The 25106-nt window shown below is 28.6% G+C and overlaps 2 protein-coding genes across 3 annotated transcripts in view; both read right to left on the bottom strand.

The window, feature by feature from the left end:
* Positions 1 to 678: 678 nt before the first annotated feature.
* Positions 679 to 7372, bottom strand: Obp8 (odorant-binding protein 8). The gene is given in 7 exon segments (NM_001160062.1): positions 679 to 895; positions 1616 to 1686; positions 2849 to 2966; positions 3083 to 3118; positions 3218 to 3270; positions 5419 to 5503; positions 7198 to 7372. Coding segments are annotated over 7 exon segments (489 nt in total). The 5' UTR covers positions 7249 to 7372; the 3' UTR covers positions 679 to 820.
* A 209-nt stretch (positions 7373 to 7581) lies between these two features.
* Positions 7582 to 25106, bottom strand: part of Obp3 (odorant-binding protein 3) — an 18810-nt gene continuing 1285 nt past the window's right edge. Inside the window, exons 2-8 of one of the 2 annotated variants that reach the window (XR_001679251.2) lie at positions 23296 to 23353; positions 11489 to 11541; positions 10235 to 10270; positions 10023 to 10137; positions 8265 to 8367; positions 8029 to 8144; positions 7659 to 7960 (exon numbers count right to left, since the gene is read on the bottom strand). Coding sequence is in view for 1 of the 2 variants with exons in the window: in NM_001160057.1 (NP_001153529.1) it covers positions 8270 to 8367; positions 10023 to 10137; positions 10235 to 10270; positions 11489 to 11541; positions 23296 to 23353 (360 nt within the window). In the remaining variant the exon portion in view is untranslated. 2 annotated transcript variants of the gene reach the window in all.

Genomic DNA, 25106 nt, shown 5'->3' with positions numbered 1-25106 from the left:
TATGTGAATACAGTAAAAAGCACTCAGTACTCACAAAGTCACAACTTACTGTACAACACTAATTATATTATAATTATTACTATATTAATGTCAAACAACAAACAATGATAAAACGATTTTGTTGTATACATCGTTTTGTGAATTTTTCTAATCGGTATGCTTCTTGACACGGCACCTGACGATATAGAATTAGTTATAAACACAACAATTTAATATGGAAATAAAGGTTTTTTTTATGGTTATTGTTTAGTATTTTTATTAGAAATGGAAAATAATAATTGGCATTTACCTAGTTTTCAATTTAATTAAAATATTTATAATAATAATTATCAAATAAGTATAAGTAATATCAAAACCTCATATTTTGAATTCCGATTTAAAATGTACTACTCTCTTCTTTATGTTATTAAAAAATGTTCTTCTATTGGCTTGTGTATATTGAAATGTACCTTTCAATGTCCCGACTTTTTAAATGCCCATAGAATATTTTCACATGATATGTTTTTAATTATATATATATTATCAAATATCTCAACACCCCTGACCCACCTACGATAAAGACTCAGGATCTGCGATTGTATTTTGAATAAAATAATGTACCCGTATCAGGATAAATATTATTATAAGGGTTCAGGGAAGAGCATCTACAACTATAACGCGAGACATAATAATATGATAGTTTAAATAAAATGTTTATTGACGGTCATAATATAAACATGTACAAGATTATTTGGCATAAAATTAATTTGTATTATAATAGTAGTTAATAGTTATAGGCGTACAGCGTTCAAAATATGATCGTAGGAACAACGTGAACCGTTTACATGGCGTCGCGTCTGAATTTGGGTGAAACGGTTCGTCTGGAGCGGCTGCCAGGTCCACCGGATAAGCCAGCCTGTAACAAAACGTGAAAACATTAATCACAATATCAGAGCATGATGATGTCGTTAACTACGTAATACGAGTTTTTGTCGTCGAAAACCCGTTTTTATCTGTCTTTCTATTGATTTACAGGGTAATCGCACGCGGTGAAAACATTCGCAACCGTTCAACCCTAAAATGTGTGTATCCGACCGATTCAGAATTAAGGAGATGGTCAAAAGGGCTGGGGACCCATGCGTCCCATTCTTTCTACTAAAAATGTTTTTTGCTGTCGACATTTTCCATAAATTAGGTAATAAAAAACAAATAATGAAATGAGATAAAACGTTGAACTCGATTAGATAATATTATAATATTGTGAACAAGACAATTTGGATAATAATTATTGGAAATCAGCACATGACCAAAATGTGGTGATAACCTAGAGGTTAGTATTTTGTCTTTACTATGATATAATATATTTAATTATTTCTGATATAACGGCTTTATGGGAAAACGTTTCGCCTGCGTATTTCCATTGAAATAATAAAAAACAATGGCACTTTGACTTCATGATTATAGAAAGGTTGGCTGCAGGTGGGTCCACCTTAGATCCAAGATATCCTTGATCCAGCCTCATTTACAACACCACGTAACACAACAAAGAGGAGAAGGAGAGTTTAAGCATTTTGAAATGTTACTGTTAGTGATGTTTAAATCACAAAACGTATCTGCAAGGAGTATAAGGACTTACTTTTTGAGCTTCTTCCACGATACAAGTTGTCACAATTCCGGCCAACGCACACTCTTCAGTCGTCGATTGGGCTGAAATTGTATTAACACAAAACAAATATAGGTACGTAATTACTACGTATTAAAACCTGCACCGTCGGAAATAAAAAAACAATACCTACCATTTACAATGGTCAAGGTTAAGATGTTTATGACTTTTTTACACATTAATATTGTTCTTTGCCCATTGCAGACCAAATTATAATAAATCCAATCGGTAAGATGTAGAAACAATTGTTTAAACTGTATTTAGAATACTATATTTCATTTTAATCTTTAAAAAACATTTTTTTATGAATATTTTTACAAGTCGACTTTTGTAAATTGTGTACCTATATGTGGGTCATTTCTTTTAATTTTATGATTTCAAAAATGTTTTTAAAAAAATATGTTCATTTTTCATACGACGTGCTTTTTAAAGCAATACAAACGTGTTAAACCTTTATAACTGTTGGTGTCAAAGCCCACGCAAATATGAAACAAGTATTTTCTATTAATATTCTATTAAAAATTAATAATGAATAGGTAATACAATTTATCAATGTATTTAATAATGTTATTTGATTATTTTAAGGTTATATTTGATATTTTTTATGCATATTTGTATGCATTTTCTAGAGATTTTAAACTTATTATCATCCAAATTCTTAAGGGAAGATGTGTATTTAATTTGAATAGTTTAATACTATCGCAGTTTATAAATGGTATCCCAAAAATAAAATGAATTTTCCCAAGTTTCGTAAAAAAAAATACCGCCTCTAGCAAAATTATAATCGATTACATTTTTCGTAAGAAAACAATTTTTTTTCTCCATAATAATATAACGATTGTGGTATTATGGTAGTAACTTTTTTTAATAGTGTGATTTCAGAGCGGTAGCCAGACGTATTTTTTCTATCAGCTTCGAATTCCGAAACATCTTACATCACCTATAGGTACTTAAACCTATTTCAAATTTAAACGTTAAATATTTTATAATATGTTTAAAATGTTAGAATTGAAATTTTTTTATTACTATTATAATAATTATTATTAATCTAACCGTAGAACGTGTCGAATTCATAATGACGTTCTGTTGTGCAAAATGTTTAGTTTATGATTTACCCGTGGTAATTGGTATACGCATATTTCTGTCGTTAACGAATATTATTCAACAGAAAAATGTCCAGTCGATTATATTTATCGTATGCCATACCTTTCTTTGCGCAAACGTCGATAAGGTCTTTTGCCTTTTTCATCATCGCTTCGTTCGTCCCGTAGTATTTCTGTGCAACCTTGGTCGCCTCTTCAACCGAAAACTTGCCCTTGTTAATCTTAACACAAATTAATTGTACGTTAACTACTTTGTGTTGTTATGAAGGCCTCACGTTTATTCGTAGGTATGTGCATTACATTGTTATTTAAGAAAATTGCAGCTATAGGTACTTACCACGTTGACTTTTCTCATCAGACAACCCATCATACACTGTAACGGACAAAATTAATAATAATTACAACTAACTTTATAAAATTATTATTCATGATGTGAATTAATAATAATTCTATATACGTCCAAACTACGTACTTTTTCGGCTTGTGTTTTTGGTATACTCATCGACCGGAACCCTTTGAGTGCGTCTGAAAGTTAATATTACCAAAACATGTTAAGTAAGTATATTATTATTATTATATTATGCTTTTTACTACCTATTATAGTTAGCAAATATTGGGAATTATTAAAATGTATCGATTTTAATATTGAGATATAATATTGGCATCAATAACAAAAATTATGATACAATGATATTGATGCCCAAATTATAAATGGAAAATTCAAAGGGAATTGGTTATTTATTTCTCACTTGGATTTAACATCAGGGAACAGTAACTTAAATTTACATTTAAAAGAAGGAAATTCCCCATACGGATATCCTATTCTATGACGATTGATAGACCACAAGAGGTTACTTTGGATAAAATCGGTATATATTTACAGATTTACAGTCTCAGAACCCTGATCTTGGCGTTTACGCTCGTGTGGTCTTGTCGAGCCACAGGTAGAAAATAATTATAAATTACGAATAAAATGAAATCGCTTCATGAATATAAATAAAATTTAAAAACCCAACTAAATAACAGAATTATATGCAGCAAAATAATACTCAACAGCTCAACAGTTGGTTCTACAATATAAATTATACAGTATGCGCTAAATCCACCATTCAAAAAGTAAGAATATTTCTTTAATAGTTTCATATGTTATAATCAATGGCACCCACAAAAATATAAGCCGGGGGAGGACAAATTTAAAAATCTCTGCTAATACAACACAATATAATATACAACTGTAGCTTTTCGGAAAAATAAATTGCATAATATTTATTTCTGTGGTTGCTCGGTATGAATAATATTACAAAGATAAAATACAATATGTATTATACGCATTGCACGGTATCAATTATTGTTTATTAATTTACAAAATACTATACAAATGTTATACCTGTTATTCAATTGTTTTACATTTGCGAAATAAACATAGGTGGTAAGGCGTGCACATTAAATGTCAATTGTGATACATTTCGTAGGTATCGATAGATATTAAATATATTTTTGAATTTAATATAATACCTGTTATATGCATACTAATTATTATTATTTGTTTGAAAAATTGAAATGGATGTGGAAAAAAATTAGCTAGCGAACATATTCCAAAAATCCTGAGTATACAGAACTAGGTTAATCTTCACAGTTAACTCACCCGACATCGATATGTTCAATTTAGATTAATTACATTATTATTTATTATAATAATATTATATAGGTAATATAAAGCATCGATTCTTAAGCTGTGGTCCTAGGACCTCCTGGAGGTCCTCGACACTCATGTCAGGGGTCCACGGCGGTTCTTTCTAAAGTCAAATATTAAATTTGTATGAAAAATTATGTATAATAAAAATAATTATAAATTTGTGGGTATAATACAATAACATTTTGTATGTACCTACCTACTTAGTATGTGATTTGTAGTATAAAATAAATATTTAAATATTGATTATGATAACATGAGATGTTTAAATATTTTGTAGAAAAAGGTATTCAAAAAAAAATTGGTAGGGGGTCCGTGTTCACCAAAATTTAAAAACCACTGATATAGAGTGATTCACCAAGCATGCTCAAATCTAATTTTTTCTAATAATGAATTTATTCAAATTCTGATTTTTGGAAGTTTTTATATAGGTACTTGAAATCCCAATGTTAAGTTATTTAGATTTTCTTATACAATTCAAGAAATGTTATAAGTATTGCTATGGTGAAACAAACTTGTTTTAAAATGAGAACTACCAACCTGTTTTACTTTAATAACTAAGAATTGAATGAGAAGATTTTTTGTTTTTGAAAACGTTGATGTATCTAAATCAAAAATAGAACCAGTAGTTCAGCTATTAATATTGTATATATAGATAATAGTCTTTAAAAATAAGTTGATATGGTAATTATATCTATAAAATATCTATGTATTTGAAATATGTTGATTGTTTCTACAGTATAAGTAAAAATTCCAGAATTCAGAATGACTTGAATTGAAAAAATTAACTACCAAAAGAATAAATAGGGCTGAGCATGATTGGTAAATCATTTTGTGTATCACCTAGGTATATATATGACCCAATTGGTGCGACCTTCTTATGTGAATTTATGCGATAAAATGATTCGTGCAATACTACTAAATACTATAATAGTTAATCGTAACAGTCATGATTCTAATATTAATATAATCAACATTACCGCCGGACAATTTTGTTTCCGCTATGCAACTCTGGAATATAGTGGCAGACCGATCACTCGGACCGTTTTGTTGGTTGTTTTCACCCTAAAATCATACAAAAGTTGTTTGATTGCATTTACAATAATAACGATCCAGTAGTGGTGTAGTACGATTATTCATATAATGTTATATATATGTTTTATTATTGTTAAATATGTTAATATATGTTTTCAACAATATTATTAATTTGCTATTCATCGTTGTTGCATTCGTGTAGAAAGTGTAGGTATAAATATACGTGATGGACGATGATGATCCACCAATTTGGTATAAGTGGTCGATTACACAACTGAATACATAGAATTTATTATAAATTAATAAAATGTGTTTTTTATTGGTAAGTTAGGACTAAAAATTATAGTAAAAATAATTCAAATAGTTAAATAAAAATGCTTTCAAAGTTACACTATTTATCATCATTGGACAATATTTTTTTTCGTTCTTCCGTCACCTTAGTATCAGTATATTATTAAAAAACATCTTATATTTCATAGATAACTTGAAATGTAAATTTAGGTCATCTGCTACGTGAATGCCTTTGTTTTTAGTTGATAATATTATAATACGTCCTCGTGTATTTAAAAATCACTAAAAAACATGGTTTTTAAAACAAATCAGCATGATAGATTTCATTTTTTAGGATTTAAGATTTTGTTTTTTACAGCCACATGACAGCAATACATAACTATGTATAGAAAATAAAGAATAATGTATAAATAAAGCACTCATGCTTCTATTACTATACAGATTTGTATGAATAATTTATTATACCATAGAAACTGATAGATGATAGCAATAATATTAGATATTCTTTTCATTAAAAGAAACAAATATTGGCATACACACAAATTAATACCTTATATTATGGGTAATGAAGAACGTTTAAGGGGTTTATGTTTGATCTCAACAAAGCATTTATATTTTCATTATTTATATATAGCTAGTTTTGTACGATACAATAAAATGTACAAGTACAAAGAAAAAAACCATGAAAAACGAATATTTTTAAAGTTACGTTATTTAAACATCAAACTCAAATTTCTTAATAACAATTAAGAAATGGACCAAAGTTTTGATGACTCAAGGTGCCTCGTTGTTATTATGGGCTGGATTTCTTTGCCGTGAAATATCTCCTTAATACAAATTTATTTATGTCCAAAAAACTTCAAATTTTTGCACATAGAATAACTTTGTACTTATTATTATTTTTGATAATATAATAGAATTCTCAATTAATTAAAAAAAATGTGTTGACTCGTGTTGAGTTAATGCAATTTATTATTGTATATGTATCGATCACTGATCGTGACTCGTGAGACGGTCTAGAATACGAAATTATATAGTAGAAAAATATAAAACTCATATTTTTTTACTCATAATAATATAACTATCTAAGTTTATTTTTTATCATAATTCTAGAGATAGATGAAAAAAATACATCGAAAATGAAAAAATAACGATCGTTTCAGGCAATTCAAATAAATGATGCAAATGCATTGAAATCCGAGCTGTATGTTATTATATTATTATATATACAATTAGGCACCTGGTACCGATATACCAATAATGTGTATAGTCCAACGACCAGCGATACCTAATGTGTGACTTATTAATCAATAATGAAATTACAATAGTAACAATAATAATAACAATAATTATAATAATAGTAATAATATGTGGGTACATCACAGAACCGTTTTGAACGAATGTTGTATAATATAATATAGTGTTGAACTTACGAAAACGACGGCGACGGACAAGCACAGACACGCCACTTTAAGAGCGAACATTTTTGCGTTTAATATCGAAGGGAATCAGTACAATATACAAACTAACGATGTATTATTATAATGATAATATTTTACAGGAACGATTTGTCATAGACCGCAGTGGTATAGTGTTTGACGACAGAATAATTCGTTTTACTCTAGTTCAGTGTTTATATACTACCAAATGAAAATAAAATAGTAATAATAAATAGGAAAAAGGGAAAACAGGAGTAATAACAATTAAAATCTACGGTATTTCCACTTCCAAGCGGATATCGGCATTATGAATATATATATATTATATTGTTTCCAAGAACAATAATTGTTTTAACGACAAAATAAAACGCCACGTCATCATCATTAACCAATTGAATTATAGTATTTTATTAAAACGTTGTTAATATAATATAGGTATATAATAATGATTATTATTCCGATGCTTTTTTACAATTTTATTCGATACATAAACGTGTCAAGGTGATCGTCGTCGGATCAAGGAAACCGGAAAATATCATTTAAATCCTAAAGTGTGACAGCCAAAAACTAATTGTATATTATATATAATATATTATGTATAATATTTTTGTTATATCAAACAATACACTTCTGACTTCATTGTACAATATAAAATGTTTGAGTATGAAAATAAAACGATTTTAAAATGAAAAATAATATGTAGGTACGTTTGACTCTCGTTTCGATCCACTCGGTTACTCTTCAATATGCAGCTCAACTGAAAACAGAGAAAACAAGAATAAGAGAATAACAATAATATATCGTTTCTAATATATAATATTATACCTAGTGATGTAAGTGCTTAGGAAATTTCCAAGAAAAATTCTGTATCGAAAATGGACATGTTTCGTATTGAAATTATTAAGCTTCGAACCTTCTTGGAAATTTCCTTTTAGAAATGTCTGAAATTTGATATTACTATTACTATATAAGTGCATTATGCAATATTAATTTTAGCCTTTTGTGTAGCTATATATACAATATAAATATATAATAGTGGGTAATATTCATGTGACGCTTACGAGTTTCAAGTTGACTTGTCGAGATCCAACTGCTTGTTCAAACATGCCATCACAGTGTACGAGTAATTGCACGTCGCTACTACCTCCTTTGACACAAGTAAAGCTGTAATCAATATAATATATAATTATTAATTATAAACATATCTACTAAAATGTCACGGGCAGATAAACTTTAATATCTATGCGATTTTCAGTGTGCTATTAGAGCGATATTAGCGGTGATGAACAGAGTTCTCGTGTGTAGGTACGCGTACAATATCCACTGGCACAACTGGGGGGGGGGGGGGGGGTCTTAGCCCCCTGACTAATATTGAGCCCCGCCGCCCCAAATGTCCCTTATTGATTTAGATATAAGCCCCTTGTGGGTTATTTTAAACAAATAGTTTTTGTTAGCCCATCCAGAATTATAGCCCTAGTTGCGCCTGTGACAACATCTGTAGTTTTCAATTCAATTAGACTACCTTTGAAATGCGTGAAAATAAAACCCCGTGCCATTGTTTGCAACCGATAATATTATGAAATCATACTTATTCGTCCGTTGCAAAACAATCAGATATAATATTATGGTAATTGTTAATATTATGGTATATGATTTTATCGTGTAACATTGACTGAGACCGTGCATTTATTATTGATATTTATAAGCTTGCTTGAGCCTGGAATTTATTCTTTCGAGTAAACTTTCAACTTTTGGATCAACTAGTTACTTTTATGTGATCGTGGGCAATTTATTTGAAAAAAATGAACTCGAGTTAGAAAAGTTAACTCAATGTTAAAAATATTAGTAATTTGCAAACAATATAATTTTTAGAACTATTAAAGTTAAATTTAATAAGAAGACAAATATTAACTCAACTCTCTTACAAATAAGTTATTTCGTTTTTTTTTTAATCATCACTTAGGTACCTACTATACACTGTGCAACTTTTAAATATATTAAATAATAACTTAACGAAGTAAAAATACGTCCTAACTATTCCTTTGCATTGTACACTAGCTGTAATGGTTTAGTTCGGGCAATAACAATACGTTTGTGTTAAATTAAGGAATATTTATTTGTTTATTTTTCATTAAATTAAAATGTTTTATTGTATACCTATTATGTGAATAACAAAAAATAATGAATCAATACATGTCATTTTAACTACAGTTATAGAGAAAACACATTACCAAACGAGAACATGTTATTGCGAATTGAGTGTGAGCTTATTTTCATCAGTTCTTATGAGATTTACCGGAAAAAGAAATAGAAGAATAGCTTTTTTTATCATTTAAATGATTTTCATGACTTTTGGTAGGGCTCATTAGGTAGGTTAGGTATTTTTTTTTTCTTTAGGGTTAAGGCTTCAACTACTAAGGTCATTAGCCCGTGGTACTGTAGGGGGGGGGGGGTACTATAGATTTGTTTACACGTGAGTGTTAGTCTTGGCAGAATTTTTGATTTGGGCACCCGTAGGTATCTGCCATGCCCGGGTGGGGGATGGCGGCACTAGTTCTTCGGACACCGTGACTTGCCCGAAGAAAAATGCCGCCCGAAGCCGAGGATTGAACCAGCGACGGCGCGCGTAGCAACCGACGCCTTAGACCACTCGGCCCCTCCGTCCCCCTAGGTTAGGTATTGTCATTTATGTTCAATACATCATCGGTAAAGCACACTAACACAGACCTATATAATTTCGATCACACACTTTTCCGTCCACCACCGACTAATATATTATTACTATATCACAACATGATATAGAAGGGTAGAAGTATCACCTTCTTCATAACACTTGTTGTTTATACTCTCTATCTTCTCCGTAGACCATTCCGACCAGTATTTCTTTAACCCCGCTTCCATGCCAGTTTTGTTGTACGAACCATCGTCGTTCAGCTGAAACAACATAGTATATTATAACGGAACACAATTTAGTTTTTAACGAGTCACAGAGTAAACGTTTAAGAGAATGACTAAACGTATAAATTATTACCAGTCCTAGTTTGGTGATCATGCATTTCATCAGACACTGAAAACAAATAAAACAAAAAAAAATCAAAAATTCTAAGTTGTTATTTTTAGACGTTTTGTCACACATTCATGCGCAGGGAGAGGGGCGGCGTTATAGAACCGGAATATTTTTTTTTAGACTAGAAATGGAGATCGAAACCTATGTTTTGAATTGGAAGATTTTTCTGATTTTACACGGGATCAATAATCAATAAATTGATATAATATCGTATATTATAAGTTAGATTTGTCATCACTTATAAGTAATACTATTTCTATAGTACCTATGTTTTTTCTACGTTTTACTTACTTTTATTTTTTATTAAAGATAACCCTCAGCAATGTGGCCATTGTGGGAGATGATTTTTTTAATATACAGTAGATTCACCAAGGATACTATTCTTAAATAATGCAGTTACTCAAAATTTGACTTTTGGAATTTTTAAATATACTTAAATACCATATTTTTAAATTCTTAGATTTTTGTACTACTTAAGGAGTGTTCTTGGGAGATGCAAACTTTTATTTTTTAAACGAGAAACTTTTTTACTGTAAATTATTTAGCGGATAATTTTTCTGAAAATTAAAGGGAAACATAGAGGTGAACATGCTTCGTAAACTCCTTGTATGGTATTATTAAAATTTTACGTTTAACTCTTACTGCTAAAATAAATGTATGATAATATTAATAATATATTATATTATTAATGCAATATGATATACCTACGTCCTACATATTATAACATTTATGATCATATAAAAAAAATTATGTATAAATTAAGTTACAAAAGAGTAAATTTGTGTAATATTGTTTCTAATTCAAAAGTAGATTGAGTTAGAAATGGCTAGGAATGTAACCTTAATTTTTTATTCTGATGAACTAAAACCGAAATCTACAAAATCATTAAGGTCGCTGGATTTCATAGGTATGTACAGCCTCTCAACACAAATTAAAATTACCTAATAGCTATATTAACTATATTTAATTAATAATCACCGTATAATAGTATTAGTTCTGTTCGGCGAATAATATTATTTGGACAGCACTTTTATTTTGCGAAATTAATTTATGTTTTATTGTAATAAATTGACCTCGGGACACATTCCATAAAATATTGGAATCAATACGTAAAGCAATCATTTTTTGGGACGTAATATTAATTTACTAGCCGTGAGGACTGTGTTATCTAATGCACCTATAATCAATCGACGGTGGATGAATATTCACAATTATTACCTTTCCAGTTTCTGTAGTTGGCACCTTGTAGGATTTGACTACGACGAGGTCATCTAATGAATAATAAGAAAAAATTTAGATTAGTTTTCTGATCAAATAGGTATTTGATACGTAGTACAATTTTTTTTTTATGAAATTCCAACAATTATATTATTACGAATAATGTTTTACGCCGAACGCATAATACCTATGACATAATATAATATTATACAATATCGATATTGTTTTACGAAACTTAGTATAATCATAAGTCATTGGTCGTATCAAAATATTATAGTAGGTAGATAAGTATTAATATTATTACTATTAATATTCGCACCTGTGAAAATATAACACGCAAAGTAGCCGGTTGAGTTTTTTTTTAATACATTTTATATAATAATAGAAAAAGCTTAGACATGTAATATTATATTGTAATATTTATGTTCATGCAAAAAATTGTAGTTGTTTGATATTTCATCATATAAAATTATTATAATATTGAAATATGTATATATACAATACGTATTGTAATACGCGTAAAAGGCCGTATACAAAATATTTGATGTAGGTAGAATGACGACTTTACTCAAAAGCCGGGTAGGTCCACATGATAATAGTAAAACGCAATGGTTTCAATCGCATGACACCTAATATTGTGATAGTTTAAATAGACTGTCATCGTTAGGACAATAATAATATTATGATAGTTTAGATGGACTGTCGCCGTTATGACAAATAGCCATATATGATAGGCACGTCACATTGTCATATTGTGCGAGCATTAAATATATCGTTTTCCAACGTAATACTATAGCCTATGGGTAGGATTGTTAAATACACTAAACAAACCATAGGCAAGTAATTTATATCACAATATGGCCATATGGGGTGGTCTATACGAAAAATGAAAGATTTTCGAATAAACAGTGCTCTGTTTTTTTTTTTTTTTTAAGATGATACATTTTTGCTATCCTATTTTATTGGCTAATTATATTATATGTAAATACTACCTAGGTATTAGTAGGTATGATAATATGTATAATAATATTATATTATATGTAATGCGACGCATTCCTTACTAGCCAATCTGCTCGAAGACACGCCTAAACGCGTTTACCTCAACTTTATGAACAGACTTGAGTATGAACTATAGACTACGAACAGATGACCATCGTACTATGGGTTATGTTGCTTTTTAAAAATAAAATGGAATGTAATTGTCTAATGAAATAAGCAAATAGAGTTGTTTTAACTAAACAAATAACCGAGTACCTACTGCTTATTTGATTACCATCAATTTTCCGTTTACCATTCTGTATAACTGCATAAACATATGTGTAACCAAGCCTCTGAATTTGAAGAGATTGAGAATCTAACTTAAAATTATTTATAGGTAAATGGTTTTTTTTTTTTTATGTCATTATAAATACCTTAAAAATTAAAACACCTTTTTTTTGTAAACATAGGTTATGTTATTTTCTACTAGTCCCCCCACACCAATACAAAAGTTATTTTAAAAATGTATACTATCATAGAACAAACAATTATGATGACGATATTTTGTTGAGATAGATTATTTGACATAAAATGAATGAATAAATCATGGACCACAATGGGATTATCCTTAAATCACCTTGAAGGATCGTAATGTTTAATGACCAAAAAAAAAAAGTTTGAATATTGGTTAATAAACAGGTAAATGATAAAAACAGATGAATGTTTTCATAAAAGTCATCTGCTTAAGAACTTACAGTAAAATAGTTGGTTCTCATTCAAAAAAAAAAATAATAATTTTTTAGATTTTGTCGCAAAAAACAAAGTAGGTATTTAAAAAAATGGTTCTTAAATATTATACTTGAAAATTCCACAAATCATAATGTGAAGAAATGCATAATTAAATGCAAACTTGAGAGTGAGTAAGGTCGGTAAATTCCCCAGTATATATTATAGATCTAAACATATTGATTTTGTTGGTACCTACCTAAATATTTAAATATTTTTCAATACTATTTTATTATTATATGCTCCGGTAAAAGAGACAAAAAAAAAAAGAAATTGTCCATCATCGTTTATAATTTGATCTAGTGACTAGTGTAAAACAACAATCGTACGCAATAATTAAAAAGTTGTAACTAAATGTAATATAATACATAGTAAATGTGAAAATTGAATAAAATCCGTCGTGGTTAACTTATTCCGGCTCAGTGCTGATGACATTTAGTGAAATTATTGTTGTCAAAAATACTATATATTATTATCATGTTATAAAAAACGTTACAAAAATTAAAGTCATAATGAAAAAATCAATGCTAATTTAAATGGGCAGAATCTAATTAAGTGTAATTACCAATACCTATATATGTTCGACCAGTATCAAAGTCTGTGTGACAAACAATATGAGAAAAGATGTTAATAAATATTATGCAAACTAATATAAAAGTCATTATACAGTATAGGTATACACTGTGATAAAGCAACATTGATTAAAAATACCGTTATTATTATTACTAATTTTATGCACAAATTATTGAAATATAATACAGAAATGTTGATGAAAAGGTAAAACGTATTTTGAGCTCGGTAGCATAGTGTAAAGTCTTTAGAGGAAGTCGTACCCACGTGTGTGGCCTTCGTTAAGGTAACGCAGAAAATGGACAATTTTACATTCCGTAGAATCTATTTTATTCTTATTATTTTTTAATATTAAAATGAATTGATTTCTATCAAATCTAAAGGCAAAAATATTATCCAGGGCCCCGCTTAGGGTTTTTATGATATATTTCTAATTAATATAAACATGACTTTATGTGCATTTTAAAATTACTTACAACTATTGCCACCTATCAATAATTGTCACATAACACTGTTGATAATCGGAACGCTCATATTTTTATGATTTAGATTATTTTGTTCGCCCAGTCATAATGATTTCTAAGAACGGCACAAATCTGATTCACAAGACCTAGATTTCATATCTGCAAACCCATTTTGCATGATATACCTATTTGCATATTATATCGATAATTTTTAGTTTTAATAACATATGGATAGCATTCAAACAATGAGAAATTAAATAAATAATGTTTTGGATTATATTTTTCTCAAATAAGTGAGATGATAATATTTTTATTATCGTATTCATATATAGGTATTATAATATATAAAAACTCGCAGAAGTAACTCCAATAGAAGCCATATTTACCCACTCACAATTTACGCGACACCCAATACTTACATTTATTGTAAAGGTAAATTCGTAAAAAAATTAAGTTAACAAAGTTATTATTTTTAGTATTAGAATGTTGCAACTTCATTTTTATTTTTATTTTTTTTTTGTGTTTCGTAATAATATAATAATAATATTTTTGTGAAAAATAATTTACTCCACCATATTATTACCTATGAAGTATAAAAAAATGTATAAATCTAATCAGTAATAAATAATATTAATAGCCAATAAGTAATAACACATACCATTATAAATATTATGTTTAGAAAATCATTAATTTGTGTACTTTTAAGTCACATTTAAAATGATGTAGATTTTTTTTTTCAAGAATTCAAATTTAAATAAAATTGGAATTTATTTCCGTGAATAAAGATTAAAGTTACTATTATTATATGGAATGCAAAAATATGAATTTTCTGTAAAAAAATACAGTAAGCGTAGCAAAACTAAATATTATATAAATAATGCTGAACGATTTCCCGTGGTACGAGTATATCGAACGACATTAGAACGGCATATGAGTGTGATTTGTAGATAGATCAATGAAAAGTGCGTTATCTAATTGAACATACCTAAATGAGAATAAATTAATAATGCACCAAACCACCAAAGTATATAACTGTTATGTACTGGAGGCAAGCATTATAATAATATATATTTAAAACCCAATACTATGATTATGGACAGGAAAAGGCTTAACAATAATACACTAAATAGATAACCTAAGTTGGAACTCACAATATTCAACGATTAGAATTTTGTTATATTGAACACATAACGACCACACAAAAGATCAAATGGCAGGATTATCATACAATACGGCGTATTGGTATAAAAGGGGGCCAGACATAATTTAGAAACCTATACAATATAAACTCATATAAAATCTGATGAGTAGTTAATGTGTAGGTACATATTATATAAATATATATATATTAGGACACACATTATGATGAACCATATATTATCGATAGCGCTGTTAAACAGGATGTCCATGGTACGACCAAAATAGATTATATAAACATATAATAACCTAATCCTAGTCAATGCCATTTCATGGACCCCGTACGCACGTAGGCCACAGAAATGGGATAGCAGACTTACCAATAGAAAAGGGTATGTTCTGTATTGGAGAAACATGGACATACTGGAGTCAGGCGTGATACATGCTTTGCGAGACCCGGTATTTGCACATTCACAAGCGTTATTATATATTATATTCACAACCAATTTTACTACAAGTTTTAAGTGTCAAATAAACAAATTTATAACAGTTTCGTCAATACTCTATCTTGTTACCTGTCATCCGTTCACTTCAAAATCTAACTCTGCACGTGGGATAATTCTACATAATATTGCCCCACATGCATGATTCACCAGTCACGCTCAGTGATCGGCGTTTACTTGACTATGTATACAGATCACGAATGGTAGTCGGTAGTTTATCGAATCGTTGACGAGAAAATAATACTGTACAATATCGGATCGAATAAGAATAACAGACGGACAGACGATTATAATACCTATTATAATTATACTTGGTTCGGGTAACGCGTGAACGCCGAACTAGACTCACCTTAGTCATAATAGTTACAGGGTTGTTTATTTCAGGATGTTTATGGCTTCTACAATTTATTTTTTATTTTAGTCGTGCACATTTAGACGAAATTATCAATCCGTTTGGCGTATGACGTAGAGTCAGATATATTACATTGTATTTTGCATATTTTTGCATTTTTTGTCATTTTTAGCTATGTTTAATTTGTTTGTTTTAAACGATTTTTTATAATTGTACGAATTTTTTTTATATTGTAGGTCATTTTCGTAAATATTGTATACATATTTAAGTCATATTATACATATAATATTATTGAAAAAAGTGTATAGTGGGTATATTTTGAATGAAAAATGAATAATATAATATTATTAATACATCTTTTAATGGAATCGTGGAAAAAAAAGTCCGGGTAAAAAAGTCCCAGACTAGGAAAAAAAAGTCCTGATAAAAATTTATGAAAATATATCAATATTAAAGAATAAATGTGTTAAAATTGTGTTGAAAAATACATTAAAGTTACATAAAAGATCTTATAATATCATAAAAATGTTAATCACTTACTTAAATCACATATTAAAATATAATAAAATTTAATTTAATACAAATCTAAAATAATAAAATGTAATATTACATTACACAATAGTCAATAATAAATACAATTATAGTACCTATATAATTATAACAATAAATAATAATGCTATAAAAATGTAATACTATAATTAGCTACAGCTCTTTCTTATGTTATGACTTACGGCCGTTAAAAAGGCCTGTTTATAGGTATACATATTATAACCTATTATTATACTAAAAAATGTTTCTTTTTATGTAATGTTCCTAATCAAAGTTCAAATTATAAATATCTATAGTAATTTCATATATATTTATTAATCTACTATATTTTAAAAACTATCCAGAATGAATTCCTATTATACCAAACTAATTTTTTTTAAAACTACCTTTCAATTTATGATAAATAATTTATAATATAGAACTTTTTATATTTATCTATACAGTTTCAAATATACAATATCATTATCATTACACTAAAACTAAATACTTAATTACTAAGTTATAGCAAAAGCCAAAAATATGATCTTCATTAAGGAACTTGAAAATTAAATATATATATTATAATATAGGTATACATTATATAGGCGTATAAGCTTCTTTCTATTTTTTTATATTATATGATTTTTTGTGTAACTTTAATGTATTTTTCAATACAATTTTAACATATTTGTACTTCAATTTTGATATATTTTCATTCATTTTCAACGGGACTTTTTTTCCGATTACCCTTTTAATGCCATATTTAATTGTTTTGAGGGCATTATACTTTGATATTTTTCGGACATATTTGCATGCATTTTCCTAGTTTTTAGAAGATTTATTAAAAATTTTCTGTAGTTAACATAAATTGTACAAATTGTATTTTCTTAATAAAATCCACCCTATTAGAGGTATCTGCATATAGTGGTCAGCAGGGCCTCCACTTGGAGGGGGGTGTTGGACCTGGCTATTTTAGGGGCCCATTGAAATGTATATATAATCTTTGAAATGTTGATAGAAACGATTATTTCATAGTAATTTCGTTATTTTAGGATGTAGATTAACCATTAATTTCCTAGAAATCGTGTATGGGACACCCATATCGCTTTTAACAGGTTGTATTTCATTGAAAGTGTTATACAGGGCCCACAAAAACATTTAGTATACAGGGGCTCAGAATTTAATGAGGTGGGTCTGGTGGTCAGATATAGGGTAAACGCGTAGTAGGTATTTAGCTGGTATGCATATTCACTCATTTTCGTTTCCATACCTAAAAATTAATTATAGAGGTAAGACATTTAGTATTTATATACTTTTATTATACAATAATACACTTATTATAGTACCTATCATTAGAATTTTAAATTTTATCCTGAACAAATATCACAATTGTATGACACGTATTATTTAGGTATATTATTTAAAAAAAAAACTGTAAGAAATACATTTTTAAACGTCATTTTATATTTTATAGTGTATTTTTTAAAAAATGTTTATGTATTTTTTGCGATTTTTTAGGGCATTTAAATCTCAGCCCTAGCCGTAAACATTCTATCCATAATAATAATATTATAATCGTTTATATAAAATGTTAAATTGTTCCCTAAACATATATCGAATTCTAGTGACTATCAACATTCATAACCATTAATTAGTATTATACACGAAATCCGATCACACGTAAATGTCAAGTATTATAATATTGTTATCATCATGTGTATTCATGTTAAATGTGTATCGCCTAAATGATAATAGGTCAAAACAATAACTGACCAACAAGGTCATAATAATTAATAACTAATAAACAATAGTAACCTAACCTAACTTTATCTATCAGCGTAGATACTTGATCGATTTAAAAAGTCTAAACGATATTCTAAACAAAATCAAAGGAGCTCTCCATTTCAATCAGCTAAAAAGTAAAAAACATCCAAACTTAGAATTAAACCACCTATATAGGTGATGTGAAGCCAGCCTATAATTGTTGTTTTTCATAGAAAATGTGGCGAGAGAAAATAATATAACTTAAATCCCTCCCCCGAAAAAAACCCTACAAGTCTCACGAAAAAAAACTAATGTACCTAATGTAAAGAAAATTGCTAAAAAAAATATTTGAATGTAAAAATAAAACCCATTAATTTAGTACCATAGGCATTTGTTGCAATTTTATATAATAAAAATAATTTAAGAGTTTTCTTTGTATTTTCTTATTATATTTGTGATGTGGATGAAGTATTTTACGACTTAGGTTGTCGGTATAACGAGCACTTGAAAGGTACCTATTTAAAACGTTATCTACATCGATAAATGTTAGTAATATTGTAGGTATAGGTAATAATAATGTGTTTAATTATATTGCAATATATAAACGTGGAATGGGATCACTATAATCGTGTATATAATTATTACCTGCACATTCCTTTCTAATTATTGTAATTCGATATTATAATCATATTTTTACCAACGCATAATATATTAATTATAACAATTATTATTATAACTGCATGGAATGCATTTTTTAACGAAGTTAAAAGTTTTTGATCTTAGATATCAAGAAAATCAATTATTATAGGCGTAATCAACAATTTTATATTCACGTTATCGTGCAACTAGCTAAGGCAAATATAATTATATTATTTTGTAGGTACCTATACACTATATTATTATATCTTGCCGATGTTTTGACCAGTTGTGGAAAATCGACACGTGGCATATTGGAGGAGAATTTTTTTTTAAAACCCAAAATAGTAAAATGCAATAATTTAACTGTAGAAGTATACATTTATTAAGACCAGTGTAAATAATAAGATATTTTCAAGAGCTTAACATAATATGGTACGCGATCAATGAAAATTTCAATACCATTATATAATATTGACAATATTGAGCTAAGTACCTACTCCAGCTATTTGGCCAAATGACTAAAATATAGGTACCTACTACCTAGGTATTATAAAAGTAATACGATTATATGAATATTGTATACATATAACGTATTATAAACAGGTACGTTATTATTCTTCAAAAATGTAATTTATAAAAGTTTATTTGGCCACTTGGCTACCTATCTCTAACAATATTGCTTGAGCGTATAAGAAAACATTTTACATACAACACATACCTGCATTGGTATATTGGTGTATATTTAAATATAAATTAACAATAATTTGTTCGTCTGCGATATAATTGTAATATTAATGTATATTTATATATTATGTATATCGATTAATATTGTGATTTTTATTCATCGATTGCGTACCTACATCGTACGACATTGTTTCTGTAATTCTGTGGTGAAAACTACAGATTAAGTAAGTAATTTATAATTAAATCGTAATCGGAAATCTGAAGTATTTTATTACAGATTCGGTTTTAACGTAAAAACAATAAAATTATTCACTATAAGACTGTTTGTCGTTGGCAACTTGAGCATAATATTATATAGATTACACGAACCACAGAGTGTAGCTGAAGTATTGTCAATTATAGACAACCGGTCTATAGCCATATTATAGCCACCGAAAGTATTGTTCGTTGTAAAACCAAACAAAAAATTATAAAGCAAGAAATCTGCGAAATGTAGTTCGACGATAAGTCGAAAAACTGTAGTAAGCAACCAAATAATCGAATGGTTATGTCCTAATTATCTCTACTGTTTTTATTTACTGTTCCCGATTTTTGTTTTTACGTTTGTGTATAGTATCCCCCCCCAACCCACACACACACACACACACATTTGGAAGTTTGGAAAGTAGAAATTATATTTTACAAAGATACGAGCAGCACTTGTAATTGTATAAATCCTGAAGAAGTCGATTTTGTGTTTTACAAAAAAAACCACCCTGCACGAAAATCATAGACGTAAGCCGACTTAATGCCTAATGGACACAAAATTCCAGCCGATAGCTGATAAGTGATAACCATTATCTATGTCCGTGAAATATACGCCGTTACGACGTACAGTGGAGTTTTTTTTAGACATTTCTTTGATCGTTGGACAGTTTTTTTAAAACATTGTTTTTCAGATATTTCCCTGCGTGCCTACATAACAACTTATTGAATGTCGGCAAAAAACACGGATCTTCTATCGCACAGACGTCATTATATGCTCTTATCTGCGCCTCGTGGCTAGCGTGAAAACGTGTTATAATACCTGAATGATATCATTAATATGACATCAGTTGTTGTTTATTAATATATTATTATTTCTTTTATTTCATTATTTGATGGGCGAGGCCCTTTTTTTTATCTCGATGTTCGACTGTGCTGCATAATTCACTTTACCGTGTGCAACGGTTTTTCTATTACAATCACGTGATAATAAGTATAAATAATACAATATTATATATTATATCAAGTGATCCATTTAACGTGAGACACTCCTTATTTCTGAAAAAAAAAACTTTTTGAAAATATTTCTTTTATATAATTGTACCTATGTACATGGGTACAAAACAATTTTTTTGGAAAAAAACTATATTTTTTACTGGCAACATTTTCAACTTTTTTGTTTTTTGAATGACAACATACTACGTTCAATTTTCATTTCATGTTCCGAAACAGAATAATTGGATTTTGGATCTATAATAATCTATATTTGAACAAGTAATTTGTTAATCATAATAGTCATTCATAACTCATAAGTATTTAAAGTTTAGATAGGCTATTTTTTTTAACTAGTTTTTTTTTTTAAAATGAGTGTCTTACATTAAATAGATAATCCGGATTCGGTATAAGCCTACAATCTAATATACCTATATGTTATAGTCAAATATGATAATTAATTAAATAACTACGTAAATTCCATGTAAGGTCACTAAGGAATGACTAAAATGTTAAATAAATAACATTTCCCAGGAATTACGTAAGTTGTTTGAACTATCATGAAGTCAATTTAATATAAGGTTTATATAGTTTATATTATATAGTTTACATACGTCTTTATGAACATTTATAATCAATTGTTTAACTAATACAATTTTAAATACGATAAAGTTGGATCGTCTGCATCACATCGTGCATACGATTACGTGTATGAGACAACACAATTCGGGACGCAGTTATTCAGGGATTGAATAATGATACCATCATACTATTATAACCTATAGGGATCACAATTTATATTTTTTAATATTTTTCAAGGGTCGTTTAGAAATTTTGGACGTTTTCTGTGGCCATCAAAATTAAATGTGTCTAGCTAGTATTATAGAACTTCACCTAAAGAAAGTAGAAGCAAAGTAAAATAGAAACCTCATTAAATTTGCCATCAAAAATAATAATTAAAAAAATTAATTATTTGCGTGCCAGATGATTTTTCATTTGAGGGCTATGACCTAACCAGGACTACAAGGATACAAACAGGCAATTTCATTATTTCCTAGTCATTGTTTACAGTTCTCATTAAATACCACATCAGACCACTCGAATGCAGAACTTCTGAATAACCTCCGCCAGTCGTATGAACAATAATAATATAAAACTTCATAGTTGGCAGTCGTCACTAATAAATATAATAACCCCAAAAATTCGTCGCGAAAATTAAACGAAAAGGTTATGAGGTACGCGTGTTATATACCAAATAACGACGATAACGCGTCTGCGGGACGTATTTGCCCATCATCCGATCGTGTACATGACATTATAATATACCGTGGTAGTTATTCGTGTAGGTATAAACCTAAGCTGATTCACCAACCATGCTCATGACAATTTTTTTTTTATTGGAACTATTAAATATGTACTTATTAACAAGTATACTTCAAAATTCAAAAATCTGGATTCGACCAAACACCTACATTATTAAAAGATAATCGGAGGTTATTAAATTTCCTTGCAGTACCTATAACACCGAGTTATTAAAAACAATCATTAATTTGAAAAGTATTAATATTTCTGATTTTTTTTTTTTATACATAATTACTATTCAAACCACCTGTATAAAAGAGGGGTGAACATAATATATTGTTCTCGATATAACGAGTGTTTGATACTTGGATGTCGAAATAATCACTCTGTATATAGAGCCACGCTCAACCATGATGATTCGCGACGATGATCGATAACTACGAACGTCCTGTATACTATTATTAACGTTTCGGTTAACGTCCGGTATCATATCAACGCACACGTATCATCAAAAGAAAATATTGTCATGGCGTTAGTTGATTATCCGGACATTTGGTCGATTTTGTAACTCCAGCCCGAAGCAGCGATATAATAATATTATAATGTCATAAACGCGCTACTTACCCACAAAATATCTATAAAAATATTATAATAACGATAACGATATTGTAGTGTCGTAAACGATAAATGGACCCGATTTTCGAGTTTTTGTTCAGTTTCGTGTATGATTTATTTTTTCTTATATCATTATGAATTTTTTTTTTTCGATTATATTTGTAACATCGAAAAAAACTAAATAACCGCAGGAAATGCGTTCGGAAACGCGACCGAATATAACAATGTCGACGACGAAACGTTTTTTACCTTCGCTGGCGTTGCACGCTTTTCCATAATAATCGATTTGCTCCGTCGTAAATCGCCCCTGTATACACAAACATACACACATTAATAATAATAATAACAATAACGAAAATATTAGGTATTTATTATTAAAAAAATAATTTAAAACAAACGCGGAGAGTGTATTATAAAATAATTATAGGTAAGTATACAAAATATATCTGGATGATGACATGATGTGACAGATACAACGCGTAACTATAATAACGATAAATTCAGCCTATTCGGCCATATAGACATATACTATCGGTGATGTTATAATATTATATTATATAAGATAAAACACATTATTATATATTATATAATCAGAGTGATTTAGTAATTTACCGATGATGATCGTCAATCTTGTACAGTGTTGGAAATTATCTAGATAAAATTATTTTTTTTAATTATCTTATCTAGATAAAAATAATTAAATTATCTAATTATCTCATCTAGGTAAATGTAATGGTTATCTGTGGTAATTTAACAAGATAAATAATATAATTATAAGAATATTTTTAAATACTGAAATAGCCAATAGTTTACGAGAATCGAGTAGTGATTCCAAATACCAATATTATTATACTTAAAAAAAGAAATATTTACTAAAATATTATCAGTTTTATTTTGTTATTTTATTTTTATTCAAGTTGTATTAAAAATTAAAATTGTATACTATTTTAGTTGAAAAATAACATTGAGGATTTAATTAATTAATTTAATTAATAAATATTACCTAATTAGTAAATAATATAATATAATTAATATAATTTGAAAAAAAATCTATTTTTTATCTAGATAAATGTATGTGTATTTTTATCTTTATCTAGAATCTAGATAAAAAAAATTATGTTATATTTTATCTTATCTAGATAAATTTTGAATGAATTATCTGTTATCTTATCCAGATGATTTTTTTGGTTATCTTTTCCCAACACTGATCTTGTATCCTACAATAATGTAATTTATAATAATTCAATTTCTGGTTCTTAGAAATTTTGAGTATAATCAGGACCGGCTCAAGCAAAAATAGTGAACTAGACAAAATCAAATTTTGCTGCCACTAACAATATAATATTATCAGTATTTTGAAAATGCCACCCTCATGTCTCCTACCCCTTCAGCCGGGCCCGGGTATAATTAATATGACAAGTACGTAACATAGCAAATTGTGCGCTCGGCAAAATACGCGTAGAAGTTGTAAATTGTTTGTACATTTTAAAATACTCATATAACTCGCTTTAAAATTAAAATATAATAAAAAGCCCATGAGATTACCTATATAATAATCTTACCTTTAAATTTTATAATAGGTAAATTCACTCAAATGTTTAAACTAACACATGTTCTGCTGAGCGTTAAATTTGCTATGTTACGCACTTGTAAGACGGAGACAACATAATAATATGCAGGAGAGGCGTCCTTTTGAATAGTTAACACCATAGGTACACCATAATTTTATTAAATTATTTAAATAAGAACCACCCTTTCCACCATAATATATTGCTGATCAGATGCTTATTATGAAAATGTTAACCCACCTAGATCAAAATTTGAACTAGTAGTTTCTGAGTTATTCCATGCTAACCTTTATTCCATGAATGTGATAGCGTTTAATAATAATGACTTTAGGTACGTTACACGAAGTATAAAAAATATGTGATATTTAGGCTAGTTCTTAGGCAATACAGCCGAACAAATTATCAAATTATCAATAACTATACAGAAATTTTCAAAATTATCGGAAAAATTAAAAAGAAAATAACGAAAAAAGGGAGTAGTACCTATTTACG

The sequence above is a fragment of the Acyrthosiphon pisum genome, chromosome A3, assembly GCF_005508785.2.
Source record: "Acyrthosiphon pisum isolate AL4f chromosome A3, pea_aphid_22Mar2018_4r6ur, whole genome shotgun sequence".
Taxonomy (NCBI): Eukaryota; Metazoa; Arthropoda; class Insecta; order Hemiptera; family Aphididae; genus Acyrthosiphon; species Acyrthosiphon pisum.
This window is presented reverse-complemented; position numbering and strand designations above follow the sequence as displayed.